This window comes from Panthera leo, chromosome B3 (genome assembly GCF_018350215.1).
Source record: "Panthera leo isolate Ple1 chromosome B3, P.leo_Ple1_pat1.1, whole genome shotgun sequence".
In the NCBI taxonomy this organism is placed as follows: domain Eukaryota; kingdom Metazoa; phylum Chordata; class Mammalia; order Carnivora; family Felidae; genus Panthera; species Panthera leo.
Window position 1 is genome coordinate 55211884 of NC_056684.1, and position 22345 is coordinate 55234228.

Below are 22345 nucleotides of genomic sequence, written 5' to 3' on the forward strand. Positions count from 1 at the left end.
ACTCTTAGCTCTCAGAATCAGAAAATGAAGGTTGATTCAATACATGCCTCCATAACCCTGAAATTGGAATGGATTCCAGAAGTATTTAGGGAATACTCATGCATCTGTTCTCCCCAAATATGCATATAATCCGATGCTTGGCATCTGATGCCTCACAGAAATGCCTGTCTGTGATGCCATTTGGCTTTTCCAATGATGGGCTACCTTCTAGCTTTCTGTACCCTCTTAAGACCAGGGCAGACCTGCTGGGAGAGTGGTGCTGGTCTTGGGTCCATTGGAACCCAAGGCAGGCATACTTCTGCCCTGTATCTGTTACCCAGAGAGGCACACCCCACCCCACCCTACCCCACCCCACCCCACCCCACATTAGGCAGAAACTCCCACTGACTGACAGTAAGTGCTGAGGTTTTCCCGCCACACAAGCATACACCTGTGAGGCACAGGTTGATGTATTTGCCGCCCCCTTGTGGGAACTTCTTGGGCTGAGTCCACTTTTTTGTAAAACCCTAATACTGGTGCTAAGAGCCAGCTCCCTTCTGTGTTCCAGGCTATTCCCTTTATTGGACTTAACCCGAGTTAGATTGTTTCATAGGAGCAGGGGCAGGGAACATGTATTTTGCCCCAAGGCATATCCTGGACTATGGAGAACTTTCATAATGTCATGAATTTGAACTATATTATCTACCTGATTAAAAAAAAAAAAAAAAAGGCAAACAACCCCCCTGAGTATAGTCAAAGCTTGGAAGCACAGAGTATCCATTTATTCTTTTCTTTGATAGTGAGAGTTGGGTTGTTGTCAGTAGTTTTATGTGCAGCCTCTCATATTAAGTTTCCTTGATTTGACTGCCATGTGGCAGTAATTTAAGCCGGAGCCCCTACAGCCCTGAAGTGCAAGGCACTGCCTGTGAATCAGGAGCACCAGTATCACTTGCGGGCGTATTGGAAATGCAGAATCTCAAGCCATTCTCCAGACATGCTGAATCAGAATCTGCTTTTCAACAAGATCCCAAGTGATCCCTATGTATACGAAGGCGAAGCAACCCGATGAATCGTAAAACCCTGGGGCTTTGAACAAATGCAACATTTTCTAGGATATTCAGTTTATACTATGCCAAGCGGTGGTCCTAGCAGCTGAGTGTATGACTTTTCTTTTATACACAAGCATCATTAGAATCCACATGTGGTCATAAACCAAGTACTTGCATTTACAAAAAATATCAAAAACGTGGAAAAATTAGAAAAGAAGTCTTAAAAGTCTTCCACTATCTGTTCCATGGAACTGATCAAAATAAGAAAATAGAAATCTATTTTAAGTGAGAGCCTTTGTTGACTTGCCCCACATTCTGTTCTCCTTCTAATTAACTTCTCTTCTGCTTGGAGATATTGACGAGTGTCAGAACGGCCCTGTGTGCCAGCGCAATGCCGAGTGCATCAACACCGCGGGCAGCTACCGCTGTGACTGCAAGCCAGGCTACCGCTTCACCTCCACAGGGCAGTGCAACGGTAAGTGGCTCCCCACTGGCTGGGTGGGCCCGCCAGCGCGCCATCTCTAGCAGGCTTCAGACATCTGGATTTTTTTGAGAAGGTTAACTTGAAGAACACCTGAGTTATGGTTTACACTGCTGAGTTCTAGTCACGAGGCCAGCAAAAAAGGAAAACTGTTGAAATTTCTAAACCCATAGAGATGTGATGTTTCCAAAACGAGACATATATCATGTGCATACATAGATTTCAGATTGGCTCATCTGCTGCCCTGCTCCAAACACCCCCTCCCTCAAATACACACACACACATGCACACAGTCTCCTAACCAGTCCTCAGGGACAGATATTTGTTTTTTTCCTTTCACATGATCCCCCTTAGGGTGGGAGGTTGCCACCGTTCCAGCCACACACCCCAATTCTATAGCAAACCTCTCCTGAGCTGAGTCAGATTAACCTGCATGAACAAAAAGAACCAACAGCACCACTTATCCTCCTAAACATCTTACAGAACTGAGGGAAGCAAACATTAACAGCCTTTTATTAGCCATAAGTCACCTACAGTAAAATGAGAAACTGTCCCCTAGAGGTTAGGTTATTTCATGGCTTACTTTTGTCAAGGATGCGGTAAAAGTAAGAAGGATGAGCATGTTAGCACATATGGATGGTCAAGTTTTAAGTATCTGACGGCATCTTCTAGCCAGTGGCACCAAAATTGAAACACCAGTGTTCCAGCCCAGAAGCAAAATTATACCTCAGAATCATTTTCATGTGAGTTTTTGAGTAATTGTAAATCATTGTATATTTAGCATGGAGGTCAGGAAGAATGTGTTGTTTTGCTGCGGTTCATTTCCCAAGAAGTTTCCTGGATATTTTATGCATTTGTGAATGAAACAACACAAGGGAACATGGTCAAATTTTCCTTGGATTTCCTTGCCTACCAGCGATTAAGTGGTAGGAAGTGCACCGCTCTCTGTAGGGTATTTTGCATTGTTTTATTAGACCTTGGTGGGAAGAGGGTGTAATAGCAGAACAAAAACTCACTTTGAGAATCAAGGCTTGTTTTGTTGGGTTTAAAGGAACATGTGCAAGTGTTTAGCATTTTGTCAACAAAGCGGTTGTTACCCATGTATTAAAAAAATAGGACAGGAAAAATGGGGACGTCTCTGATATGAGTCACAATACCCTAGTGTAACTTGGCATTTATAGCATTTCCCTGCATTTTGCTCTTAATTTATATTTCTTTGAAACTGGGCAAAATAATTCCAATCAAAATAAAGAACTGCTGATAATACAGAATGTGTCGTTTCACACCATTTCACGCTCAGGCAAGAAGTGGGACAAGCTATTTATACATCAAGACAGGGCGTCCAACCATGGCCTGCTAGGGCTTAAGCCCTGCCATATTTTCTTGTAGAACATTAGCACAAATAAAACTCATCCAGCGCTAACCAATGATAAGTGCTGTGAATGAGTGTCATTTGTAGCCAAGCTCACTTTTCCTCACTCATTGGAATCCTCAGAAGGGAATGGACTTGAGTTTTACAATTATTCAGCCTCTAGGGTTGAAGACTTCACTCAGGAATCATCTTCATTTATATCTTTTAAAATCTTTTAAAATGTCTTTTAACAGTTTGCTCATTTTAAGTCTGTTTTCTCCAATGGGAATAATCATAACTTACTAGGTTAACAAGCATTTCTAGATAGGCGAGCAATAGTTCCTAAGCTACGGTATCCCAGTTTCTCCATTAAGATGATATATTCAAGGTCACTTAAGACTTTTAAGTTGTATGGTGATTCATCAGCTGTAATGTTCTATAATTGGAAGGAGGTAGTCGTAACAATGGCAGCCTGAGCACAGGAAATAGATGGGATATCTTCTCTTCTGGTATGAGCACAACTGCTCTGTGTGGCAAAAAGTGTCCATTTCCGGTTGCTGTCTTCTCAGTAGGCAAGACAGGCCAACAGCAAGTTTGCATTATTTAACTGGAAGCAGGGTGTCACTGTGCTCTACAGAATCTATACTCTAGTTGACATTCTTGCTGTTTGCTCTCTTTTATGACAGTAGGACAACCAGGATGATACAGGGCTCTTCAGATGACCTGTGCCCTAAACATAGAATTTTGAGAGCTTTAAAAATTAGAGACATAAGTAGGCATGTAATCACGTCATTTGTAGATTCATATAATAAATTCTGCCCCCTTCCCCCCCTCCCCGCCCCAGATCATCAGATTTCAGGAGGGCAACAAAGATTCAGTTGATGAGAAATATAATTCAGGGCTTAAAGACTGGCAGAAGCAAGATGACAGGGCATTCCCTTGAATGAATATGAATAAAAAGAAACATCATTAAGATTGTCAAGTGCTAAAAGGAGCCATGTGTAGACATGAAGACTTGGTTAAGATGGAACAAAAAGTTATAGGAGTAAGACAAAACAATGAACTGAAACCTAAACAAAGGACAGTGTGGGTTGTCCATCAAGAAAACCTATCTTAGCAATGGGATTTGTTTGACTTTGATATATATTTCCAAGGGAAGCTATGAAGGGTCCATGACTTGAGACACCAAATCTTGACTAGACAAAATACTTAATTCATTCCACGGTCTGTGATACTGCGTGGGCAAATTATCAAACAGATTATCTCCCGGCTTGGTTTCTTCTTCCCTATTCTACTTCTAATTTTTCTCATCTTTCAGAACATTTTTTTTCATTGTTAACATACTCTGAATGTGCCCAGTAAAAGAGCATTAGTTTTAACTGATTTTGAGGTAAAAAAAAAAAAAATATCTATATATATCTATAGATATAGATATAGATATAGATATAGATATAATGCCAGTATCTGTTTTACTGGCTTGGTTTAGAGCTAGGATTAATCCTGAGCGTGATATCTAGAAGTAAGTTACTTAATGCAGTTTTGTCCCCTAACTCTACCTAAGATATTTACGATGCTTATATATCTACAGATCGCAATGAATGCCAAGAAATCCCCAACATATGCAGCCATGGACAGTGTATTGACACAGTTGGAAGTTTTTATTGCCTCTGCCACACCGGTTTTAAAACAAATGCTGATCAAACCATGTGTTTGGGTGAGTACGTGATTATCATTTTATTTTTAACTTCTATCCTATTGAAAAATTCATTTGCATCTGAATATATATAAAAATTGATACTAAACCTTCAGTATTAATTTTGCCATTTATAAAATGAAAACACAAGTAGGTGTGTAGCATTAACATCCTTTGGTATTTAATCTTTGGCAATCTGAACACAATAAACCTTTTCCTTGATATTCATTTGGCTGCCAGGTCAGAAAAACTTTTGACTACAGGAAAAACAGAAAGATACTAAGACAAAAATACTTTCTATTAATGTTAATAGCCTATTATTTTATTAAGTCTATGGGTTTGCCTTATTGGAATAGAGTGCAGCTTTTGAGTGTTTGAATATGAGTATTTTTTGAGAAGGGTCCATGGTTTGTACCATATCCTCAGAGGCAAATTTGTAGATCCTATAAAGGCAAAAAAAAGACCCCACATTTTTCTAGGGGAAAAGAGCTCAAGATTTTAAAAAAATCTCTTCCCCCTTGCTTTCAGTGCTGAGTCAGGATGCTGATTTAGAATAAATTCCAAGTATTAATCAATCACTTTCTCTCTTTTCCTTCCTTTTTATACTTTAAAGCAATATCCATTAAGGATGATTCATGAACATGAATCAGTTTCACAACTGAAAAAAAGAAGAATCAATAGAGTAATGTTTAAAGAGCTTACCTTTCACTATAATTGGGTTCATCCATTAGGGAACATTCTTACAAAGTCTTGTCTTCTTCAGAGCAGATGACAAGTTTTATATTAAAGGAGTGTAATCAGCCCTGCTCGTCCCTGGAAAGTTAATCCCTGCATAGCAGTGACACCTGCATCTGATTTATCTGGAACCCTCTACCGAAGAACCTGCCCTACATAAAAATGTCGCTAGTTTGGCTAAAAATGAATCAAAGCAGCAGCCCTTGATTGCTGGCAGGGTGACTCACGTGGATGCAGTCTTCAACCACAGACACACACATATTGGATCACTTTGGGGTCAGCAATAGCTTTCTGGTTTAGGATCACCGATAACTTATCTTCATGTCCAAAATTTGAAAGGAAAGGAAATTGTAACTTTAAACACTGCCTTTGGCTAACCTGAGGGGTTGTCTTCCAGTCCCAGAGCCTCCTCCCCTTTGCCCTCGCCCCCCTCCTTCTGCCTCACTCCTGCAATACCAGCAATATCAACTCTCTTTTGTTTTAATTCTTTATTTCCTCCTTAATATAATGTACACCTGCTCTATAAGAAAGACGTTAGCTGTTGTGGCACAATGCTCAGACATAAAAGATGCCGAAATAGCTTTACAGAATAGTCAAAGAGAAAAGTCACAGACCAATAAAAAGACAAATAATAACACAAGAATGTATCAGAAGAGGTATCACATTGGGATACTTTAGAAGAGTGAGTTTAGGCACCAGTAGTGGGAGTGATCATAGGTCTTTAGGAGTGGACTGGGAAGAAGGAAAAGGTGTCTAAAATATCAGGTGAGTTAGAAAGCTCATTTATTTTGTTGCTGATTTCAGGGTAATGTCAGGTGACTCACTGCTTTTTGGTAAACTAGAGTGAGAATCTTAAAGGCTGAAGTTTGCCAAAGGTGGCAGCAAATCAAGACCCAGATGCGCTCAGAATTTTCCATTTCCAAGTGAAAATATTTGAGAAAAGTGGCAAGGGTGGAGAATTCTAGAAGTAAATAGAGTAAAATAGTTTTTGTCCAGTTCTCATGTCCTTAGCTTGCCTCCTTTCACATGCCAGCCCAGGAGACGGTTTATTCCCAAGGTTTAGGTCCTCGGCTCTTGCTGGTTGCTCATGGGGAGCGACCACTGCTGGATCCAATACCAACATCAAGAAGTTCTTAGCCTACACCTGATGCTTTGTGAACCTCACCATGCCCTTTAATCCCAGGCAACCACTCACCTCTTCTGTTAACGACCACGTTTCTCTACGGCCTTTGTTCCTACTAGACATAAATGAGTGTGAGCGAGACGCCTGTGGGAATGGAACTTGCCGCAACACGATCGGTTCCTTCAACTGCCGCTGCAACCATGGTTTCATCCTCTCCCACAACAACGACTGTATAGGTGCGTATGCAAATCAGTGCCTCACATAGGAAGTGCATTTAATATATGCTCTTCGTAATTAGCAGCCTCTCCAGGGTGCGATTTTGTTTTCTGAAATATATGCCCTCTTATGTGGCAACAATTGGTTAAAGGATTTGTCAAAATAAGGTGCTAATTAAATGTCAACTAGAGTAATGACTGCCATGACTTTTATGTAAGTGCTCATCAGCAGCTATAATTTTTATATACACTGTGCTGTGAATTAAATACATTTTTTAATGAATTGATTACATCTTAAAACACATAAAAGTGATACTTTGTGTAGAAATTACATAATTCAGGAATAACGTGGACCCATTTGTCTCAATGTTGCGCTATAGACTCTCTTAAAATAAGTCAGTTATTGGGGGGCACGCTTGGCTGGCTCAGTCAGAAGAGCCTGGGAATCTTGATGGTGGGGTTGTGAGTTCAAGCCTCATGTGGGATGTGGAAATTACAAAAATAAATAAAACTTTTAAAAAGTCAATTATTAAATCTATAAAATCCTCCTTATAAAACATGCTATGTTATTTATAAGTGAGAATAATGATCCAAATTTTGCATTGTTGCTAGAGGCTAATTTTATATACTTCTAATTATGAGAATAATTAATAATACCATCAGCTGTATTGTGTGTTAGTAATTCAGTTTTAGCTTTTAAAAATGAAACCTAAAGGAAGATCAAGGTGAAACTCATATAAAGTTCTAATATAAATTATCAATCTGTAATTAATAGAACAGCGTAGTCTTGTTAGGTTTTAATAGGTGAGTAAAGCCAGGTGTATTGTTACAAACTAGATATTTATTGGAATTTTTCATGTTTGGCTGAGCCAGCAAAAGCCTCTGAAATTTCAAATAAGTATTTTTCCCTTTAAAGGTTTTGATCATTGCTGGAATTATGACATTTTCTTTGGAATATATCAAAGGGTATTTTTTTGGCAGATGTTGATGAATGTGCAACTGGAAATGGGAACCTTTGCAGAAATGGCCAGTGCATCAATACAGTGGGGTCCTTCCAGTGTCAGTGCAATGAAGGCTATGAGGTGGCTCCAGATGGAAGGACCTGTGTGGGTGAGTGCTGCCTCAGAATTTCAGAAAGAGATTCCAAAGTATGTTCTCCAAGACCAAAGAATCCTGCAGTCTCTGTCAATATCCTTCCTTCAGAAGGCTGGAGAGAAAAAAAAAATCAGAGTGGAATTACAGCAATCCTACCTGTTGACTGTGTGTGTGTGTGTGTGTGTGTGTGTGTGTGTGTGATATCTATAACACACTTCCCTATTATGTTTTAAAATTAAGTTATTGTAATTACAGAGAATAGTTAAATTGTTAAATTTCACAGAAAGCTAAATTGTTCCATAAACAATTGTAATTTGCTTTCTTATATTTATTTTCTTTAAAACAGCTTTGTAGAAATCTCTTCTATAATCTTTTGGGTGCTCTCAAAAATCTTCATACCCATTAACTTTTCACAAGCTACATTTTTCTGGAAATATTTAATTTGTGATAAGTCACATAAAATATAGTTGTTCTGTTCACTTCTGAAAGCTGACAAAGCTTCTTTTTATTGAGTCATTAATTTTTCTCCATATTAGTTTTATGTATTTCTTTGATTTGATTCCAGTTTCTTGGAATTTTAATTGCTTGATGGAAAACATGCCAGTGGGAACCTCTTCTTTCTTTCTCCCTTTTCTTTGCAGATATCAACGAATGTCTTCTAGAACCTGGAAAATGTGCACCAGGCACCTGTCAAAACTTGGATGGGTCCTACAGGTGCATTTGTCCACCTGGGTACAGTCTACAGAATGACAAGTGTGAAGGTAGGAGGGAGAGGGCTATCCATGTTTGGAAGCGAGCAGTATTGGTTACTGCACTGGCATTCTCAAAGTCCATTTTTGTGATGGTGTGCTGGTGTCTTCATTTTGCACTTTATCAGAAAAAAATCCAAGAGCAAAGGGTGTGGCTTATGTTCTCACACTCAGCTGATGAGGCAGGAACATCTAATTCTCATGCTGATATCTGATGACACTGTTTTGCTCTGTGCCTATGAGTGCTCATATGACCCTGACTCTTTTCCAGGGTGCTTTTAGGCATCTTGTAAAAAACCCTGGTTTTCATGTTTTTAAGTATCAGTAGGTTGCAACTAAAAATAGCTTCATGATTTCAGCTAAAATCTTTAAGTGACCACATTCAAGGTTGAATGATTATGGCTATATAATTTATCTACGTTGTTTGACCTATACAGCAGTGGAAATGTGTTACTACAAATAAATTCTCAGCAAATTTTATAGTACTGCATTCTTCAATTCATATGTCATTGAATTAAATGAAGGGCATTAATTGCTAGAACTTCATAAATAACTGGGCTAAAAGGATTTTTAAGAAGTCACCTAGTTCATGCTCCCAAGTTTAAACAGGTCTGTATCTCATCCATAATGAGTAAGAATTTTCTCCATTTCTCCACTTTTAATATCATGGAGAAATTTTATCATATACCCAGTTTACATCATAGTCAAGTGATAATATTCTAAATGGAAACAAATTATTCCTAAATGCAAATTATTATGTGTTATTTTACTTTCACTAAATAAAGATCAACTACTCCATGATTAATGCAAAACTCCCCTAAGATGAACAGAATGGAAATGTATAGAAAGAAAAATGACTTCCCAAATACTTAGTAATGTACCCATTCCACCATCTTTGTCCCCCTATCCTTATGAAGTCATCACCTACAGGTTAATTTCTACTATAAGAGAAAGAATCCTATTGGCAATGACAAAAACAACAACCAAAAGAAATACTCGAGCATTTTTACAAAAGTTGGCTTTTCTTTTAAGAAATGGTTGGATGTGAGAGTAGTGGGAACATGAGAATGGAGTCATTCAGTCAGCAGCAGCTCAGAATCGTTGATATACCACAAGCAATGTGATGTAATTAATTATAAAGACAATGTAATAACATAGAGTGATGAAGAGACTGGTTTTTCACTGAACAGGAAGATCATGACTTTGAGCTGCACATTTTGAGAATACCTATTGTGTAGTATTTACAATATTAAGTCAAGATGATGGAATTAATTTCCCAACTTCCCCTTAGTGGGACCTCATGGGAAGGAACTTGTATAATAGGAATACATTCTGATGTAGGTGTAGAACTCTTTGCACAAATGCAAAAATAAAGAGCCCCATGATATAAAAGATACATGTTTTGTTGGGAAAAAAAGGTATCAATAAAAATAGCATGGCTCAGAATCAAGACTTACCTCTATTTTACTACAAATTCCAGCTGAAAGTCAGGGGAAAAGATGGGTAAGTCTGTTGGAAAGAGTGACCACACTTTTCCCAAACATGGGATGATCATGTAATTCACTGACCAAACCAAGACCGTTTTAAGGAGGGGTCTGTTAATAACAAGGCTAGGACAACAGGCATAACTAGGACTTTCCTAGGAAAACCAGAGCATATAGTTACCCAAGCTATTCAAACATCACTGTAGACCACCTTTAATCAACCCTTCCTAGTGCTAAGGTATGTTAATACGCTAAAGGAAGTATATCACAATTATAAGTGCATCAACTTCCTGTTATCTATATGACAAAAGAAAAACTACAGCCTATACAAGAAAGACATTTGTGTTTTGAGAAAAATTAATCTGCAAATGAAAGTTAGGGACCTCATCTTCTGTGGTATCTTTAGCTTATACTTTACATAATTATTGTCATGAGTGTTAGTATTCTTGTTAAATTCATAGTTTTCCTAATAGCATGGAGTATTGGGAAAAGCACTGTGAATGGATGGAGGGAATAAGTGTTTCGTTCAAAGGTCTAGATCTCTCACTGACTCATTGTCAACACAATTAAAATTGTGTTGTGGTGACTCTGGAGTTTCTTGCTTCTTTTCTAGCTTAGGGTGGTAGGAAATTACCTTTTCTAATTGGCCAGGAAACTCAGTCTGGGTAAGGGATATTTCTTAATGTATCCTTTAGAAGGCACTTGCAGATTCCATTTTTACAATAAGAACTTTCAAGATTAATTTTTTAATTTTTTTTTAACGTTTATTTATTTTTGAGAGAGAGAGACACACAGCATGAACGGGGGAGGGGCAGAGAGAGAGGGAGACACAGAATGGGAAGCAGGCTCCAGGCTCTGAGCCATCAGCCCAGAGCCGGACGCGGGGCTCGAACTCGCGGACCGCGAGACCGTGACCTGAGCTAAAGTCGGACGCTTAACAGACTGAGCCACCCAGGCGCCCCTCAAGATTAATTTTTAAAAAGATATCACAGCCTAGAGGTCCACTCAGCATGATGATACAGGAAAAATCCTTATTGGAAGAGTTGTACTTTGTACTTCCACATTTTGCATTTGGTATCTGATGATGTCTCCATTGTGTTTTGGCTTTGACACATGTTAATTCTTTTAGATATTGATGAGTGTGTTGAAGAGCCAGAAATTTGTGCCTTGGGCACATGCAGTAACACTGAAGGCAGCTTCAAATGTCTGTGTCCAGATGGATTCTCCTTGTCCTCCACTGGAAGAAGGTGCCAAGGTAACTGCCTTTGAAGGCTTTAGACTTTCATTACTCTGTGTTTATTTGTTGTGGTTTCACTTTCTTAAACATGGCAAAGCTTTGATTCTTTGTGAAAGAGAAGATGGAGAGCTTTCATTCACTCAGAGGTCTAATGATTACCATATGTCAGAAAGTTCATTTTTACTTTTAAAGTTGAAAACTCATCCATCAAGTTAGGGTTGCTTGTACAACAACTGCCCTGGCACTTGAACCTGTCTCTCCCTCTAAGAACACGGATGCTGATAGGTCACTCAGTGGGGGATCAGCCATGAGCCACTGAATACTGCAAAGCCTGGGGGAAGTTCAGCTCCATGGTCTCTGCCTCTGAAGAGGTGACTTTGCATAAATGTGGCCCAGACTCTAGACTTTCAGTCCAAAAAATGCAGATTAATCCACGTGCTTTCAGGATATAGTGCCCATCCCTCATATCACAAGTTTTCTAAGAAAACAAACTTGAACTGACCAGGATTCTTGCTGGGACATCATCTGTTTTCAGGAGTAATATTTGTGAACTTAAAAAAAGGAAGCCTGAATTTAAGCATAACACAGGCTATTATATCTCAGAAAACTGTTTAGCTCGTAGTAAACAATGCAATGGTGTGTGTCTATCCATTTATACATACTAGTTTAATGAATTTAGAACAAAAAGCCCCGTGCACACTTATTTCTCCCCTCCACCTCAGGGTTTTGTTGTTTGTTCTTTTATTGTTCAGGTTTTTCTTCTTGGTTATTTTGTTATGTTTTGCTTCCATATTACTAAACAAGAGGCAAGGGATATCATTTCAGATTCCAAAAATTGGGGTTTGGTCTCAGCTTCGCCCTCTGTAGCCTAAACAAGTCATTGGATCTTTGGGACGCTCAATTTCCTCATTTTAAACAACCATAATAATACCCGGCCAACCAATCGTACTAAATACGTAACAAAACTTTGTTAGTTTCTGAGTCTTTCATAGAGTCTTGATGAACTTTTCACCTTTCAACTAGCCCTTTTGTTAGCCAATATTTAGAAGTGTGAAGGGGGAGTTGAGACTTCTCTGATTGATTTGATCTCATAGGTGGCTGTCAGAAGCCCACATGGATTTCAGGCTTGTGGGTGGGGTGATAGTTGATTCAAGCAGATATTCTGTTATGGTACAGACCAGCCAGATAAATTCTAAGTCCTACTCCCTTGTTTTTGTGTGCCTTTGGCTTGGCCCAAGTTTGGAAAGAAAGCAGTGAGAAAGCAGGTGTGAATCTGCCGATGTGGCAGGCCAGAGGAAACTCATAGGCTATTAATTCAATTTGCACTGGCCTGTCACAGAGGAGGCTAACGCTGCAGGAAGAATCAGCCCAGCTGTGAGCAGCCTTGCCACATGCTCAGCTCCAAGAGGCAGAGCCAGACTTGAGGAATGCAAGCAGGGAAAGTGACTTTTGTAGTTCTGATGAAATTTCAAAGGTCATTAAGGGCTCTTTGCAGATGGACTGGTAAACAGGCATCCTAGTGAGTCCTAGTTAAAGTGTGTGGGCAAGCATAGCTCTCTTTCCCAATGCAAGGCACCTTTGATTAATAAACCAAATCTAGAGAATCACCAAAAGCAGATGTAAATCTCCCACAGGACACAAATTTTGCTGAAGCCAGGGAGTTAAGAGCTGGGTTTTACTTACAAGATGACAAATTAGGAGTCAGGCTTCTATTGCCCATGAAATGAGAAAATTCCACAGAGCAACAGATAATGTTTTTGAAGGAACAATTGTGATAAGACTCAGGTCAACAGATCTTGGCACCTGAAGGCCACAGATATAAAGGGACCACTCCCACTTAACAAAGTTCACTTTACAGTTTACACTTCGTGTGTTTGAGCCTGCGTAATGGCGAGGTTTTTCTTTTTCTGGAGGTGGGTTGGTAAAGTGATGCTGGCGAGACAGGGCTGATTTATGGAGCAGGGTTAATGATAAATGAAAAGGAATATCTAGGTTTAACAGAAACATTTTAAGGTGGAAGACAACAGAGACAATTAAGTTTTAATATATTCATTGAGACATTTTTGTGAGTAGTCACTAAATGATACCTTAAGACAGTTGTAGGTATAAATAATAAACACGAAACATTGTATGTGACAATGAACTTAAAGAATAAAGCGAATCAAAAGGTGTCATTAGAGAAACTATATTCGTTAAATCTTGAAACTTCTCAGCAAAGCGAATATTTGGAGGGCAGGCATGTCACAGGGCAAAGACTGGCTTTTAGTGCTCTTGATCTTCAGAAGATTCACTGAAAGATACCTCTTAGGTCTAGCTGTAACCAATCTGGAGCTGGAGTAAAAATTAGCGAGAAAATGTATCTGGAAGAGTTGGTTGAAGAAGTTGAAGAAGTTCATTGGGGAGGCCAACTGAATTAGACTTACCAAAGCCTGGTATATATGTTTGATTGGTTGATATTTTTACTTTAATTCATGAAAATTTTTCTGATACGATCTTTGGCAACTCAATTATTCTTACACTGTCTCCTTTGTCACGAAATAAAAGCTGAGAAATTGTCTTAACAGAAATGCATAGGTGGCTGTTATTAATATGCTGCCTGGGGTTGAAAAACAGTGACAGGAGAGAGCATACCTGATCATACATAAAGAAGGGGCAATTCCTCAAAATGGATATGAAAGCATTTCCTTAAAACATGCAGATTTTAGCCTCCATGTAACTAGAGGGGAGTCTATAAGGCTTTGGATGCCAAATTTGAGGGGACACACTCCAGGCTTCTGGATGAGCTTACTTTTTAGAGCCACCCAATTTGCTCTATAAGAAATGGAAAAGTCAGTTTCCAAAATTATGTCAAGCAATGCTGGAGAAGTTTGTAGCAACTAGATCCCATCTTCCATGTTGGAGTCACCAAAAAATAACCGATATTAAAGAAATGTATTCTTTGAAAGAAAAATTATTCTCCCTCCTATCTACCCATCTCCCTGCCCTCCTCTTTACCTTCCCTCTCTGTTGAGCTAAACAACCTTCTGTATCGTGTGTGTGTGTGTGTGTGTGTGTGTGTGTGTGTATAAAATCTGCAGAAAGCCCCAAATGGCGTTTTGTAAATAGCAACTACATCAATAGCTGCTTCAGTGAACGACCATTATTGTCGTATTTTTGCCAGTCCACAAAATTGCCACATCTTTATTTGTTCTGTGCTTGGAATCAGGGGTTTTATTTGGGTTTATTTGGTTGTATTTTGGCTGAGGGGACCCAGAATAAACAACCTGGTGTGAGAGCATAGTAAGTACCAGAACTGGGAGGCCTACCTTAATTTAGTATGCTCACTAAATACTACCCAAAACACATGTAAGCACATCTGTCAATGGAGGGGTCTTGTGAATTATTCCACTTCTTAATGTCCCCACCCGGAAGTCACTGATGATGTCAGCTTTGAAATGTGATAGTGTTGGAGTTTGTTGTTCACATCAAGTTATTTTGGAAAATTGGCTAAAATGAGAAATAATAAAGTGAAAGTCACATGGATGTACTCATCAGATCTCACTACGAAGGTTATCTATGACTTTAAAGATCTGAGCTCAATTACTGTTATAGTCACTTAAGTTATGGAGTATTACTATTGTAATGAAAAGAACAATTTAACAAGATGGATTGTTTCTCATTCACTATTATACAGTAACGATGTAGTAGGAAAGCATCTAAAGGGTCTCCTGGATTTATGCTGCAGATTTGCGAATGAGCTACTGTTATGCGAAGTTTGAAGGAGGAAAATGTTCATCACCCAAATCCAGAAATCACTCCAAACAGGAATGCTGCTGTGCCTTGAAGGGAGAAGGTTGGGGTGATCCCTGTGAGCTGTGCCCCACTGAACCTGATGGTATGTCTACCATCTGCACTTCTCTTTTGGCTATTCATACAGCAGCCTGGCTGTGAAATGAGAAATACTGGGTGTAGCCCTTCAGGAGAATAAGACAATTTAATTTAACTGTAAGTCTACCCACAATATTCATTAAGATGATTTTAACTCAAGAGCTGGGTAGTTGTTTCCTTCTGAAATGTGCTATGAATCAGGGCAAGCGGTAGGCACTGGGAGCCTTGTTCACTTGCTCTGATATCTGGGCTTTTCTCGTTCGGTTGTTTCCTGATACATGCAGCCTGTGGCAATCTGGCCATCACTCACTGCTTCGGGAACAGCCTGTAGCTAGTTGCAATTAGCCTGTCTACTAACAAGCGTTCATCTCTACCACAGAGGCCTTCCGCCAGATCTGTCCCTATGGAAGCGGCATCATCGTGGGGCCTGATGATTCAGCAGTTGGTAAGTGGCCTGCACTGGATTCTCAGCATTTTTTAATATTCTTAACCAGCCTCTTCCCTGCCCTTTCTCCAGCTGTTCTTTTTTCTCCACATTTATCTTGGGAAATAAAGCTCTAATTTTTGTCTTTTGATTTAGATACGAATTGTATTATTGTATTATATGGTAACATGATATTGCAATATTAGATATTTCATTGGTTAGACAGTGAAATGATTATAATTTACCTTTGTGTTCCGAAAAAGGTACCTTGGGGGTGCCTGGGTGGCTCAGTCAGTTAGGCCTCCAACTCTTGATTTCAGCTCAGGTCATGATCTCATGGTTTGTGAGTTAGCCTTACATCGGGCTCTGTGCTGATAGCACGGAGCCTGCTTGGGATTCTCTGTCTCCCTCTCTCTCTGCCCCTTCCCTGATCTTGCGCTGTCTCTCAAAAATAAAATAAACAAACATTAAAAGAAAAAAAAGAAAAAGGTACCTTGTTATTCACTTTTTTTTAATCCTTTACTTAAGATATGGATGAGTGCAAAGAACCAGATGTCTGTAAACATGGGCAGTGCATCAATACGGATGGCTCCTATCGCTGCGAGTGTCCCTTTGGTTACATCCTGGAAGGGAATGAATGTGTAGGTGAGTAATAAATCGGTTTCTTCCATAAGGATTTTACAGATTAGAAATTACGCCAGTTAGCATTCCTGCTAGGAAGAATAAGTACCAAGATTGGGACAGAAATAGGTTTTGTCCATTCATTCATGCGGCATTCATCTAGCAATACTAGCTGAGTACCCCATGTGTCCAGCACTGTGCTAGGCTCTATGGCTACAGCAGTGACCCAAGCCAACATGGTCGCTCCTTATAGTCTAATGGGGAAGACACTGGACACATCTGAAGAGATAGTTGGAAAGGAAAACATTATAACATATTCTTTTAATTTAAAAAAGATTGTTGATGATCATAATTGTATTCTCTCAATATGTAAAATACAAAATTTATCCAGATTTTATTACATTTAGTAACGTGAAAGGCTATGTACACAGCGTAAACTCCTCTTGTTTTTACTCTGTTATTAAAATTTCAGAGAATGGCTCCTATGTCTGACCTTTGAGCTCTTAATCCATACCAACTCAAAATTGAATCCAAGTATGATGTCTAGGTCTCTAAAAAATCCAAAGAAGTTCAATTTAATCTGAATTAATAATAGCATAAATGCTGAATGTTTGTGTACATTAGAAAGCGTTCTTTCCATACAAGAATCAGGGCATGAGGACTTCCCCCAAAGCTGTGGCCTCGGAAGCGTAAACAAGTTCCTTAGTCTTCCTAGGCCTTAGAATGTAATGTTATGCAGATAGATTAACTTATTTCCATTTACCCTGCAGCTCTAAAAATCTATGATATGTGATTTTTATTCACTTGAAAGAGATGTAATATTCTGGACAGTGAAATGCAATTTCATAGCAGAACAAAAGCAAAGTTGTCAATGTTTTCTCTTTGGAATCTTCAGTTAGTGCTTCTCTGTGCGTGACAGATGAGCCTGCTCACCCAGGTCTCTGTACCACACCTTCTTGCCTTTGCTTTTTGACTCAGAACCCAACATGAAATGTAACCCTGATGGCAGTCCATTACTATTCCGTGTCCTAGATAGCTAAAATAACAATGTTATTTCTCAAAAAGTTCCCTTTCCCAGAGGAAGACATTCTCCTCAAGAGATGTGTCAGAAGAACAGCCAGTATTGTAGGTGGATGGGTTGGGAAGCATATATATTTTTTAGAGCTCCTTGGGAAGACTTGTTCTCTCTCCACAGTTGTTTACAGAGATCATACCCTAAACATATTTCTTTGTAGCTTTTCTTCTGCCTAACGTAAACCATCTGGTTTCAACAGAATCAACAAAAAATCTGTGTGAATCTTGATTTTATCCAGTGTATTAATTTTGCTTAACCTCTGGTCTCTTGCTTTGTGTAAGCGGAGTCTTCTATTTTATATCTGGCAAAACTCCATCATGTTTAAGGCTTCTTAGAGAATGATGTAATGTGAGGCCAAACTGGAGATATATTTCTAGGTTTATATAAGTGAAAACTTTTGACTTGTGAGAGAAGCCTTGTTTTAACCCTTTGAGCATCTATTCCCAGTAGGTTTACCTCTTCATAATACAGGAAGCTGGAGAAGCTCACAGAGAAAAGCACTATGAGGGCTGGAAGCCCAGATACTGTCACTGTTAGTGCCACTGTTACTTAGCAGGTGAAATTTCACAGCTATAAATCTGAGGAGATAAGACATGTGCACTCCTTTCTTGCAAAGACAGAATGAGAATAAAACAAGATGCTACAGATCAAAGTACTCTGATAGGGTGAAACGTATCATTTGAGTCCAAGCCCATTTTTTTCTTCATTTGTCGTATTTTGAATACACTCTTGGTCACTTGCAGATACTGATGAATGTTCTGTGGGCAACCCCTGTGGAAATGGCACCTGCAAGAATGTGATTGGTGGTTTTGAATGCACCTGTGAGGAGGGATTTGAGCCTGGTCCAATGATGACTTGCGAAGGTAAACCTCTTTGCAGAATAGTTGGTTACATCTTCTGATCATGGAGACAATAGCTGGCTGATTACGGTCCTTGATATTAAATCCCACCCAGGGTGTGCAGAATAAAGAACATCTGGCCTGATGGGCCAAACCGTCACTTCTCCTGAAAAAGGTGGAGGTGGTTCGTGGCACCAGTTATGCTGCCTATCATGCAGAGCTCCTGTTGGTGTCTCCCCACTGCTAGTATTTGGATATAACTCCTGTCTTGTTTGCTACCTTCTATTTTCCATTTTCCCCTTCCTTTTTTTCCTTTATCTCCCATGCTCCCTTTCTTTTTTCTTTTTTCCTTTCTACTCATATCTGCACACTGACATAGCCACCAACATCCTGTGGCCATCTGGGGGCAATCACAGCAAAAGAGGTTGCCGATACCCTGTAAGCATCTTCCAGTGTCTAGTAGGATAGATGCATGGAGAGAAGGGAAAGAGAGGGAGTGTCTAGCACAGTGGATCTCAAAGGGTGATCCCTGGATCAGCCACATCAGCATCACCTGGGAACTTGTCAGAAATACAGTTTCTCAGGCCTCCTCCCAGACCTCTTGAATCAGAAACTTGAAGAGTGAAGCCTCGCAGCCTTCCAGGTAATTTCTGATACACTCTCAAGTCAAGAACCACTGGTCACAGAAGTGAATGAAGGTGAAGGTAGACAGTAAAAATGGTATGAAAGTGAGCTCTTCATCAGAGATATGACCTGTCAATACCACTGTCATAGTAGTTGGTCAATCTTTAAAGGCTATGACTAAATATGATCTGGGGTCTCACTGATGTTCTCAGTATCATTAGACTTAGAAAGAAACATGATAATCAAGATGGTCTGTTTTGACCTGCTTTTGCAAAACACATTCTGATGGTTCCAAACAATGAAATCTGTAAAAACCACTTTTATCTATTAAGAGTAAAGCCTATTTAAGGCTGTCACAGCCATCAGTGTAAACTTAGCATCTCCATAAGTGTAAAATTATTCAGAACACCATTTGCTTGGGCACAAGAATCACTGTTATTTCACAGGAGCCTCTTTTATATGGGGAAGGGGAGGTGGTTAATGATATTGGATGGGTCTGCTTTTGTTCTGACTGCAGTTGACTTGACAGCTGTTTTGACTGAATGGAGTAAAGCTGATCCCCATCTTATGTGACTTTAGGGAATGGCAAATGGTCAACTTAAGGCTTCAAAACCAGCATTTCAGAAAAGCTCCCTCTATATATAATTTCTTAATCTAAATAACACTGGTAATTATACCAGGACAATAAGCCTGAACTGGGACTGTGCTAGGAGCACCAGGATACATGATCACCCTGCCTATACCAATTATAAAATAACCAACTCATTTTATGATTCTCTGAAAACAAAAGATTGCTTGGTGCATCCACGTTGATGACAATGCAACATTTCAACTTTTGATAAAAATAGATTTTATTTTTTTGGTTGATGCCATTGACCCATTATTTTCATGCTACCTTCTGCTGCAGATATAAATGAGTGTGCCCAGAATCCTCTCCTCTGTGCTTTCCGGTGTGTAAACACTTATGGATCATATGAATGCAAATGTCCTGCTGGATATGTTCTTAGAGAAGACAGAAGGATGTGCAAAGGTAAGACATCCACATTAAAGGTCATCTAAGCTGAGGGGGTCTAACTCTTATCTATAAGGAAAATGTCTCTCCAAAGCTTCTATTGGTAGAGGAAGACTTTGAATCAGGAAACCCTCCTGTAGTCCATGGACAATATGGGGGTCGTCATCACCTCCTTTCCTCCCAAACTGTAGCTTCAAGCATCATCAAACTGAATCAAGGGCCACCCTGCAGATCTTTTTGAGCTCACTATGCATTGCATGCCTATGACATGGCAGACACTCTGTAGGATGCAAAGATATAAAGAAAAAAAGACATTTACTCACAATCAAGAAGCTCAGCATGAAGAGGTTGAGACAGAGATATAAATAATTGTATTATGGTGTGATAAGTGAGAACTGAGAACACGAAGGAGTATAATAATATTAATTAAATAATTTTTAAAAGTCCCCATCACTAAGGGATGGCATATTCCAAGAATGGGGATAGCATATGGAATCTACTTTAGCTAAAGATTTCCATGAATAATGCTTACTGAACCCATGTAATTACTGGGGCACTGGAGTAGGCTCTGCAATATGAAGTTGGGTAAATCATGGGGCTCCCTGAAGAACACTGATTTGCTCCTTCAAAGTCTTAAGTGAGAAGATCCTTGTTCCCTTCAGATGGGTTAAATAGGATTTTTTCTTGAAGATGAAGAGATTTCCTAACAAAAAGCTCTACATCACATTCAGGATAAGTCCAAATTTCTCAGCTCAGACCACATAAAGGAGGAAGATAAAGAGAGGGAAATGCAAGAGGACAATAAGGAATGAGGAAGACCCCTCCACACCAGGAAAAAGGAAATGAAGGAGGGAAGAACCAGTAGAGAATATGATTTTTGTGAATGTTTGTCTTTTCCTCAAAGTGTAAAAACCAAAGCTTTAATTATACAATGACTCTAATATTACATCACACTAATTAATATTATATAAAAATATCATATATTATGCTTTCAGTATAGTTATCATACAATGGAAGCTTTGGCTTCTTAAAACATATTGTAATTATAATGACGTTGTTATAGCTGTCATTCTATCTTGAAAGATTTAGAGAAGACCTTTTTGAGTTGAATTCATCAAAAAGAATTAGCCATACTTCCTGCCTTTGAAGAAATTATCCATTAGGGAATAATTTCTTCAAGTTCAAAGGTGGTTAGAAGACTCCTTTCCAATCTTAGGGGGCCAGCACCCACAGTACAAAAGGAAGTAGGTTAACACTGAAGTAGCGTAAATGAAACCTGATTGCTTGAGACCATCTCATGCTTAAAAGGCAAGAAGTTAATGAAGCTTATTTTATAATTTGCGGTTGTACGTTCTTTCCAGATGAGGATGAATGTGAGGAGGGAAAACATGACTGTGCTGAGAAGCAAATGGAGTGCAAGAACCTCATTGGCACATACATCTGCATCTGCGGGCCTGGGTACCAGAGGAGGCCTGACGGAGAGGGCTGCATAGGTAAGGGAGTCACTGCCAAAGGAGCTTTGCAGGAGTCAGAAATGACAAAGGACAGAAGGGACTTGGGGTCTGAGTCCCTGTGGGCAATGTGTTCTTCGTGGCCAGACCCATCTTGCCTCTCTTACCTTGTGTCATGATTTTCCTTGGAGATCCCCTTGGCTCTCGATTATCAAGGGATTCCATGAGCACTGCCATTCTCTGAGCTGGCCTTTGCCAACTTTCTCAGCTCATTTTGCTGCCATGATTTGGCACCAGGTGTTTCCTCTAATTCTTTGCTTTTTATTTTATTTATTTTAATTTTTGAGAGAGAGAGAGTGCAAGAGCAGGGGAGAGGCCAAGGGAGAAAGAGAGATCTTAAGCAGGCTCCACACTCAGCTCAGAGCCTGACGCTGGACTCAATCCCATGACCCTGGGATCATGACCTGAGCCGTCAGACCTCTGGAATCATGACCTGAGATGTCAGACGCTCAAATTACTAAGCCACCCAGGTGCCCCTCCTTTACTTTTTATACTTTTTTTTGTTGTTTTAGGGTCATTTGTCTTTACGACATTAGAATGTCTTTCTATTGATCCAACTTTGCTATTAGCACCCTGATGTTGAATTACAGATGCCAGGTCCCTCTGAACCAGGAATATCACTAAACCAGTGGGATCTTCCACCAGAGAATCTGTTCTTGTCTAGAGTGAGGTCCAGGCACTGGTATTTCTGAAAGTTTCCTAGGTGATTGTAATATGGATCCTGCATTGAAAACCACAGCTTCAGATCAGGGATTGGCAAACTATAGCTAGAGGGTCAAATCCAGCCTGCCAGCCTACCTCCTATTTTTGTAAATAAAGTCATATTGCAACATAGCTATAACCATACATTTGTATATTATCCATGGCTGCTTTCATGCCACAAAGGCAAAGCAGAATAGAGTGAATGCAACAGAGACCATATGGCCTGCAAAACCTACAAGATTACTATGTATGATATAGTAATGCTAAGTATTATCATAACTTAGAGAAAAAGTTTCCGACCTCTGCTTTAGACCATCAATATAGGAGAAAACTATGAGAAAATTCCCATGTGTCCTTTTTAATTTTAATAATCAGTGACACCAGAACAATAAATTTTATGTTGTCAGTCAAGAAGCTCAAGAACCTCATTGTCCCCTTACCCTGTAAGGTACAGAATTAAACAATAATTGAGCAGACTT

At 39.5% G+C, this 22345-nt stretch overlaps 1 protein-coding gene across 1 annotated transcript in view; it reads left to right on the forward strand.

Annotated features, from left to right (window-relative positions):
• The window catches only part of FBN1 (fibrillin 1), a 232824-nt gene that overhangs the window by 191720 nt on the left and 18759 nt on the right, over positions 1-22345 (forward strand). Inside the window, exons 44-55 of the mRNA XM_042942113.1 lie at positions 1381-1503; positions 4449-4574; positions 6531-6647; positions 7608-7736; positions 8363-8482; positions 11084-11209; positions 14916-15065; positions 15438-15503; positions 16011-16127; positions 17922-18041; positions 19549-19671; positions 21015-21146. Coding sequence (XP_042798047.1) covers positions 1381-1503; positions 4449-4574; positions 6531-6647; positions 7608-7736; positions 8363-8482; positions 11084-11209; positions 14916-15065; positions 15438-15503; positions 16011-16127; positions 17922-18041; positions 19549-19671; positions 21015-21146 — 1449 coding nt within the window. The remainder of the gene's footprint in view (positions 1-1380; positions 1504-4448; positions 4575-6530; positions 6648-7607; positions 7737-8362; positions 8483-11083; positions 11210-14915; positions 15066-15437; positions 15504-16010; positions 16128-17921; positions 18042-19548; positions 19672-21014; positions 21147-22345) is intronic.